This window comes from Ochotona curzoniae, unplaced genomic scaffold (genome assembly GCF_017591425.1).
Source record: "Ochotona curzoniae isolate NIBS_2020 unplaced genomic scaffold, NIBS_Ocur_1.0 contig_2688, whole genome shotgun sequence".
NCBI lineage: Eukaryota > Metazoa > Chordata > Mammalia > Lagomorpha > Ochotonidae > Ochotona > Ochotona curzoniae.
Window position 1 is genome coordinate 18013470 of NW_024465553.1, and position 9163 is coordinate 18022632.

At 46.9% G+C, this 9163-nt stretch overlaps 1 protein-coding gene across 2 annotated transcripts; it reads right to left on the reverse strand.

Moving 5' to 3' along the window:
- Window positions 1-815: 815 nt before the first annotated feature.
- On the reverse strand, window positions 816-5496 carry LOC121152987 (acyl-coenzyme A thioesterase 1-like). Of its 2 annotated transcripts, XM_040975324.1 has the most exons (4): window positions 5040-5496; window positions 3824-4026; window positions 2019-2220; window positions 816-1912 (listed from the first exon to the last, which is right to left on the reverse strand). In XM_040975324.1, exons 1-4 carry the CDS (start codon window positions 5494-5496, stop codon window positions 1587-1589), a joined length of 1188 nt encoding a protein of 395 aa, XP_040831258.1. In that variant the 3' UTR covers window positions 816-1586. The 2 variants fall into 2 exon arrangements, with proteins under 2 accessions (XP_040831258.1, XP_040831257.1); XM_040975323.1 differs by having other exon boundaries at window positions 816-2220.
- Between the last annotated feature and the right edge of the window lie 3667 nt (window positions 5497-9163).

Here is a 9163-nt window from a genome sequence, read left to right on the forward strand (position 1 = left end):
CCTCCCAATGGCAGTTGTAAAGTAAGCAGGAAGCACAGACCTCACACTGCCTCTGCACTTTGAGATCCTGCCTAACAAGATGCAGCCTTAATTATTATGCAAAGAAACCAAACGTGACTTACTACAATAGATTTTTCTTGGTAACAAATAGCTGAGTTTTAGCATAGTGGAGCTCACATACAACTGAGCTTCAACCTATCACAGGCACCAACTTATGGGATCCTGCTCAAGTAAGGCAAATGCTCAGCTGTAGCCAGCCACAGCAGTCCATGTATCTACTAGACTTCCACGCCACATTAAACCTCACTGTTGGAAACCTGCTGCACAGAGCGCTATCAGCCTCTTCTGGTTTGATTCATGAAGGGTTGAGTTCAGATAAAACTCTACTACATTGATTATATCCTAACTCTTAAACTTTTGTTTCCCCCACTAAAATATAATGCCTTCTTATTTATTTTCTCTTCTGGAATTCAATTATAAGTATCTTAAATATCTTAAAAACGTCTATACTACAAAAGGATGTGATCGCCCATATTAACTATAGTCTTATAAGCCTTGCTACTAAATTATGTGGGATAGCCCTTTTGGTTCATAATGTTCAACACATAAATATCAGAATTTTCATTATAAGAAAGAGAGATTTTAGATTGTTTTCTATTCTTCCTTTGGCTGGAGGACTGACTCTGGCACAGATGAATTCTGCAACCAAGAGTCTTATGCCCATACAGATTGTTTTACTTACCCAGGATGGTTGTGAGGACTGTGACTGACATAAAATGAGTAACCTGCAAACATCATTTCTCCCCACAGCCACTCCTCTGTTCTCCCCGGACTAAAACCCTTCCAAGTTTCACGTGTTGCTGCAGCTTCATGTGTGATTCAATAGTTCTCTGCCCCCATCATCTAATTAATATTGTTAAAATATTTATGCAACAAATAGCAGTAGTATTTTTATTGCTACATACATATATGTTAAGCATAACAACAGGATCATTATAAAGGTTAATTTTAGGGAGGGAGATGATGGGAGTAACAGTGTTCCAAGTATTGAGAAGAAAACATTCGTCCCTAAATGTCTCTACCTTTATTAAAAAAGAAAAATGTATTTTTATTTGAAAGGCAGATTTAGAGGAGTAAGACAGAAAGATGTTCCAACTGCTGACGCCCCAACTGGCCACAGTGGCCAGAGCTGAGCCAATCCAAAGCTAGGAACCAGGAGCTCCCAGCAGGTAACATGGGTATAGGGGCCAACATGTTGGGCCATACCCTACTGTTTTCCCAAGCCATAAGCAGGGGATTGGATGGAAAGTGGAGCAGCTGGGCCTAGAACTGGCACCCACATGGGATGCTGGCGCTATAGGAAGATTAGCCTATTGAGTGACTGCTGTATATCCCTTACCTTCAAATCTGAAAAAACATTTACTTATAACTGTTTAGTCATTCCTAACATGTCATTCTTTTTTATGGAAGCAATTTTTAACACTAAAATGTAAAGAGAAAGGATGAAAAAAATCTGAAAGACATATGATATTACAGTCAAGTGAACTAATGTAACTGAAGTTTCTGGAGAGTTTCATCTTCTAAACCTATAAAAGATGGGTTATATAATTTGTTTCAAATCTCCATGTAGCACCTCTAACTCTTACCACCCAAGTGTTTGTGAAAGAAAGCCTGCAGTTGCTCCCAAGCATCCACCTGGGCCACAGCATGAGCCCTGGGCTCCCCTCCCCAGAAGACAGGCCCACCCACCAATACGTGGTGGGAAGCCCGGCACAAGGGGAAGTAGGGGGGCTCCAGATAGTGTCCTGCCCCAGGGTAACAGATGATCTGGGGCTTCTCCTTCCCGTGGGCCTGTAAGCGCTTGGAGGCCTCATTGGCATAGAACTCGCTCTTCCAGTTGTGGTCATCCTCACTCACCAGGAACAGGAGGGAGCACTCAGCCTTTTCCACAGGGATCAAGCTCTTCAGGCCAGGCTCTTCCAAAGGGCTGTCTAGGGCATCCACAATGTCCACTAAGCCATCTTTGGTCATCTTGATTCGACTCTTGTTGGCACCTATGGGGGGCAGGGTCACATCCTTGTAGTGTGAAGTTCCCCCAATAATGACCACGGATCCATTGATTATGACGGCGGCCGTGATGCCCTTCAGGAAGGAGGCCATGGTGAGACAGAGCTCACCCCCTTTGGAAATTCCCAGGAGTCCAATTCCTGGGCCTTTCACCTGAGAAGGGAACAGAGGAAAAAGAAGTAAGTATGAGTCCACATATGGTGTTGTACAGTATAGTAAGGAATACCCAAGCTTGCAATCAGATGGACCTGAGACTGGATCTAAATACCACCATTTACTCAGGCTTACAACCTAGGGTAATTCACTTATCTTCCTCTCTATCTTGCTTTGCACTATTTATCCATTGCCATTCTTTACTTTAGCACCCCATGGAGCAGCTTTCCAATATCTGGCTTCTCAGTTCCTGGACCTCCAAGACGTCACATGATCTATTCCTCTGTCCCACCTGAGCCATCCACTACCATTCTCATCAGCAGGTGCATTATCTCCAAGGTCTCAGTACCAAACATTTCACTCCCCAATCACCATCTTCAACATTTGCAGCTGAGCCATCCCAGTCATCCCCCACTTCTGCCTCTTTGAGACACCATCAACTTCTCTCTCTCATGTTCTCTCTTCCCACCTCTTCCCTTAGAACTTTCAGCTTCATCAGTGTGGTCACTCCCTTGTAAAAACTCTTAATGCAGGACTAGTGTTAATTCTCTGCCTGAAGCATTGGCAATCCCATATGGGCACTGGTTCTAGTCACAGCTGCTCCACTTTCCACCCAGCTCCCTGCTTGTGGACTAGGAAAGTAGTGGTGGAAGGCTTAAGGCCTTGGGCCCCTACATCTAAATGGAAGACCAGGAAGAGGCTCCAGCCATTTGGGGAGTGAACCAGTGGATGGAAGATCTTTCCTCTCTCTTTCTTTCCTTCTCTCTATAAAACCTGCCTTTCAAATTTAAAAAAAAAAAAAATCTTAAACAACTCTTAACTATTTGAATGCCACTCTCCTTGTGTCATACTGGCCTGGAAAAAGTGCAACACTGGTTTAGTCTACTTGTTAAATCCATATGCAGTTCTGTGAATGACCAGTGCTGAAGAAAAATTAAAATACATCTTTGTGCCCACATTCTTCACTTTTACTTCTTACTCACTAATTTCAAGCCAGCGCCCCACCTTGCCCTCCAGGCCCGCCCAGCTTCCCTGGTATATTTGCTTTCTGAGACTGGAAAATCATATCGTTACTTCTCCTACCCTTGCAAGCAACTGCAAATCCCACATTCCACTTTACTTTCAGCTGTGCGTTACCTCATTGAGCATACATAAGCTAGCTGTTAGGAACTTCTCATTCTTTCACCACCAAATTCAGCAACTTTCACATGAGCTCACTTCCCTGACTTCCTCCTATTTCCAAAAAGTATTTCTGTTCTTGCCAGAGGCCACCAGGCTGTAAGTATTTGGGACCCTACCCACTCTCATGTGGGAAGAATTCACCCCTGCAGTTACTTCTCCACTCACTCTCCTTCATAACATGGCTCTAGGATCTCTAGAATTTTGTTGACAATCCTTTGACCACATCAGTGCTACTGACTAGGCTGTTTCTCCATGTCCCTTTGACAGCTGTGTTTGCAGGATACATTGTCTTTATTATCAGCAAAAAGTGTTGTGTTTGGAGAAGGGAGTAGTTGTTACAAATGACCTCAATTCTGTGAGAACTAAGAACACTCATGAGACCACACAAAGGACGGCCCCGAAAACAGAGAGAAGCTCTAACCTCAGGGTGACTGAGCAGGTAGTTCACAGCTTCTTCAAAGTACTCCAGGTGGAGGGTCTCCAGGCCCTTGGGGAGGTCCTCGTAGTTGTAATACGCCAGAGCCAGCACAGCGAAGCCCTTCCCAGCCAGCAGGCTAGCCCGGTACTCCAGAAGGCCACCTCCAACGCCAAAAATGTCCACAATGCCAGGAAAGGGCCCGGGGCCTTGGGAAGACACAAAACACACAATGAGTCCTGAGGCCCTCAGCACTGGTGTGCAAAGCCATTTGCTGCCTGCTTTCTATGGCCAATCGAAAATTTTCTATGACCAATTAAAAACACTGACAAGCCTGTGGTCTTCAAGCAAATTAAGAGTGGCCCAAGCCAAATCCACATTCTCTAAGTCCCCACGGTGTATATTATTTTTAAGACCCCAAATAATCTACAGGGGTAGGTTTTTGGCTGCCACATCCCATGTCAGAGTTCTGTTTGAGTCCTGCCTCCCGTTCTGCCAATCCAGCTTCCTGCTCATGAACCCCTGGAAGCTGCAGATGATCATCCCACTACTTGGGTCCCTGCCACAACATAGGAGACCTAGATGGAATTCCAGGCTCCTGGCTTCCGCCTGTCCCAATCTGGCTGTTGTGGCTTTTGGGGGAGTGAAACAATAATGGAAGCTCTATCCCATGCCTCTCTGTCTGCTGCTCTGCCTGTCAAATAACAAATATTTTTTTCTTAAAGATTTACTGATTTTTATTTGAAAGGCAGATTTACAGAGAGAAGGAGAGACATGTTTTCCATCTGCCGATTTACTCCCCAGGAGTCATGAGCTTCTTCGAGGTCTTCCAGGTGTGTGCAGGGGCCCAATGACTTGGTCCAACCTATGCTGCTGTCCCAGGTCATAGACAGGAAGCTGGGTTGGAAGTGGAGCAGCTGGGACTTGAACTGGTACCCATACAGGATGCCAGCACTGCAGGTGAAGGGTTAGCTTGCAAAGCTGTGCCGACCTCATAATCAAATATTTTTTAAAATATATTTTTTAATTACAAATACCTCCTTTCTCTCCCAGCCTGCTCCCGCTGTCTTAAAATTAATTTTACCTGAACACTACATTTGAGGACCAATCAGTTCTAGAGTAACAAGCCTACACCCCTCAGGTATCTCTGCCCACAGATATCTGCAATGTCTGGAGCAACTCTTCTTGTAAGAGTATGGGGACCCCGGACCGCAGGGCTCACCTGGCGGCAGGAAGAGCGTGGCCCGCACCCGGCCCGCGCGCACCGCCTCACGCCGCACCCCCGGCGGCAAGAAGTGGCGCTCCAGCACCGCGCGGGTCAACACCCGCTCCGGCTCGGGGTCGTGGCCGTCCAGCACCTCCAGCTCCACTACGAACGGCGTCTGCACGTCCCGCTTGATCAGCCGCCAAAAGCGCTTCTCGGGCTCCATGGCCCAGAACAGCCCCATGGGCTCGAGCCCGGCGAAGCTGCCGCCCAGCGCGGGCGCGCGTTCCAGGTCCAGCTCGCCGCGGGCATCGGCGCAGTAGCGCGCGTGGGCGCGGAAGAGCGCGCCCTTCTCGTCGCGCAGGACCGAGCGCAGCGTGACTGGCTGCTCGGGGGCCAGGCCGCGAACGGCGATGCGCAGCGGCTCGTCCCAGCAGGAGGGGCCCGCGGGCTCCACGCTCACCGTCGCCGCCATTCTGAATGGACCATTGGCAGCGAATGGACGTCTCAGTTTAGAGGAGCAGTGGGCTGGGCCTGGCCCCTCTCCACTTTGTAAGGCCACTTTTCTCAGTACTCCCATTGGTTGGACTCTGGGACGCTGTTCAAGATGCTAAGTGAAGTTGGTTTTTTTGTGTGTGTGTGTGCAAATAGTCCTGTGACCTGAGTGGAAACAAAGAAGTCCTCTGTAACTGCCTAATCCCGCGATCCAGCCTGGTGACTGCAAGGACTGGTGATACTAAAGGTTTGAGAGATAAGGGGTGAAGCCCGCTTGTAGGGCCGGCATCCCGTAGGGACTCAAGCTCGAGTCCCCGTCCTTCCAGTTTAGATCCAACTCTCTGCTAATGCTTCTGAGAAGGCAGCAGAAGGTGCCCTGAGTACTAGGGTCCTGCCACCCACGTGGGAGACCCAAATGAAGTTCCAGACTCCTCGCTGCTGCCTAGCCCAGCCATGGCATTTGCAGTCACTTGGGGAGTGAACTGGCGGACAGAAGATACATTTTTCTGCTTGCTCTCTGGTTCTCTCCCCTCCCCTTTCCTTCATTCTCCCCACCCCTCTTGTTTATTTATTTATTTTTATTCCCTTTCTGTTTTCCACTCTGCTTTCAAATAAATAAATCTCAGAGAAAAAGCATGCAAGTGATTAGAATTCATTTGATCAGTTAAACATGACCCTCAGCTCTCCCACTCCTTTAGCTGCTAGCATCTTTTTTTCTCTGGAGCTGAAGGACCTAGACTCACTTCCATGGCTGGGTGATGTTGATAGAGCCAAACTGAAATGGATTTCAATCTGATTCTGCTCCTTAATAGCTTTAAGGAGAACTTTAGCAAGCTATATAAATAGGCCTCTAAATCCAGATCCCCCCCTTTAAAATTTTTTTTATTTATTTGAAACAGAATTATATCTGTGTGTGTATATATATATATATATATATAGAGAGAGAGAGAGAGAGAGATCTGCCACCTGCTGCTCTCTCCCTAACAGCCACAATAGCCAGTGCTGAGCCAGGGTGAAGCCAAGAGGCAGGAGCTTCTTCCTGGCTTCCCATGTGGGTACAGGGGTCCAAGCACTTGGGCCATCTTCATCTGCTTCTCTAGGAGCATTAGCAGGGAGCTGAACAGAAAGTGGAAACTCAAACTGGAGACCATTTGGAAGGCCAGCATTGCAGGCAGCAGCTTGACTGCCTATACTATAATGCCGGGCTTTCCAGTTTCCTTATAAAGACAATGAAATGGGCTCATGTAAAAAACTATGCCAATTGACCTGAAACATACCTACCCATGAAAGCGCTGATTCTCAGCTCACAGTTCTACTTGCTGTCGGTGCCAGTTTTAGGTTGTACCACAGGCAGTTTGTAAAGAATAACAGCATGACTTGATGCGGAGTAGGAACAGACTGTACCTGGTGCCCGAGACTGAGGTCAAACTTTGCAGGCAATGATCTGTAAGTGGGCCAAAGTCTGAGACTGAGGTTGAGACCTGTGGGCGAGGACCCAAGGTTGGGCAATGATCCTAGGTGACAGGGCTGTGTGCTTTAAGATATCCTTGAGGCAGTCAGGTACTGACTGCATGGGTCACATTGTTGCTTTCTGATCACCAAGCATTGGCTGCTTAACATCAGTGGAGAGTGTAGATATCAATATTTGTTCCACATCAACTCCTGCAGTCTGATTCCCCAAGCAGTTCAATAAAGAATTGAGGCAGTGGGCCTTCTAGATCACCCTCCTTCCTCAGAGAAAGGGGACTTCCCTCAAGCTGCTTGCTTTCATAATCTTTATCTTGTGTCTGTCTTATTTTCTCAATTGCACGTTGACCCCTCTCCAACACTGTTCATGCCACACCAATCGTGGTAGGTTGTATCCATCAGAGTTCTGGCAGGAAGCAAGTAGCATGCTCAAACTGGACAATTTGAGGAGAGTCTGATAAAGAGACTCTTCTCCATGCAAGGCATGGGAAAATATATATTTTGAAGACTTCACTAATGCTGATGAGGAACACCATGGAAAAAGTTGGTATTGTATGGCCCAGCCAGGAGGGTGTGTTTGTAATTTGCAAAAGGATCCATGGCCAGGACCTGGTGGGGTGGCGCAGCAGATCAAGCCGCTGCTTATGATGCCAGCATCCTATATCAAAGTGCTTGCTCAAGTCCTGGCTCCACCATTTCCAATTCAGCTCTTGGGTAATGATCACCCAAGTGCTTGGACCTCTGCCACCCATGTGGGAGACCAGGATGGAATTCCTGGTTCCTGGCTTCAGCCTGGCCAAGGCATAGCTATTGTGGCAATTTGGAAAGTGAGCCAGCAATTAGAAAGTCTGTCTGTGTATATGTGTTGGAAGATCTCTGTATGTGTCTCCCTCTGTGACTCTATCACTCAGCTTTCAAATCAATTTTTTTTAAAGATTTATTTATTTATTACAAAGTCAGATATACAGAGAGGAGGAGAGACAGAGAGGAAGATCTTCCATCCGATGATTCACTCCCCAAGTGAGCACAACGGCTGATGCTATGCCGATCCGAAGCCAGGATCCAGGAACTTCTTCCGGGTCTCCCACACGGGTGCAGGGTCCCAAAGCTTTGGGCCATCCTCGACTGCTTTCCCAGGCCACAAGCAGGGAGCTGGATGAGAAGTGGAGCTGCTAGGATTACAACCGGCGCCCATATGGGATCCCAGCGCTTTCCAGGCAATGATTTTAGCCACTAGGCCATGCCGCCGGCCCCTCAAATCAATTTTTAAAAAATCAGCTGCAGGGGCCAGCACAGTAACCAAGTGGCTAAAGTCCTTGCCTTATGTGCGCCAGGATCCCATATAAGTTTGTGACCCAGTTGCTCCACTTCCCTTCCAGTTCCCTGCTTGTGGCCTGGAAAGGCAGTAGAGGAGGCCCAAAACCTTGGGACTGTGTACCCATGTGGGAAATTTGAACGAAGTTCCTGGCCTCTTTCTTCAGATAAGCTCAGCTCTGGCCATTGTGGCCACTTGTGGAGTGAATCTTGACAGAAGATCTTTCTCTCTGTCTTTCCTTCTCTCTGTAAAATCTGACTTTCCAATAAAAATAAGTAAATCTTTTTTTTAAAAAATTAGCTATAGCTGTTAGAAAATACTTAGTACTTATGAGGCTATCATGGTCCCATACAAATCCCAGTGTTTGTCTAGGGACTGGACCAAGTAGCTTTGCTTATTACCCAGATACATGTCATGCTGTTTCTAAAATTAAGCAATGTTCTGTATGCCTATTATGCTAAGGCTAAGAATTTAATGGATAGACAAAATCCTTTGCGTGACCTAGAGTTGAGTCTCTCTGGTTACCACAGATGATTGCACTCTTCAGGAGTGCCCCTGAACTTTTCCATAGTTAGGCATCTGCCACCGTTTAGGCATTCCAAGTCTACCCTGATCAATATGCCAGTCAAGGCATTGAGAAATTTTGCTGTCTAAACTCAGTTTAGGACAGTTGCTTAAATCCACTTCAGTTTTTTGATTGTTTATTTGTTTGTTTTTTTTTTTAAATATTTCAGGCCAGTGAATGCCACCTGCAACACCAGCATCCCATGTACATTACTCATGTCCTGACTTCTACTTCCTATGGGAAGAGCAGTGAAAAATGGCCCAAGTCTTTAGGCCCCTATCACCCACATGGGAGATCTAG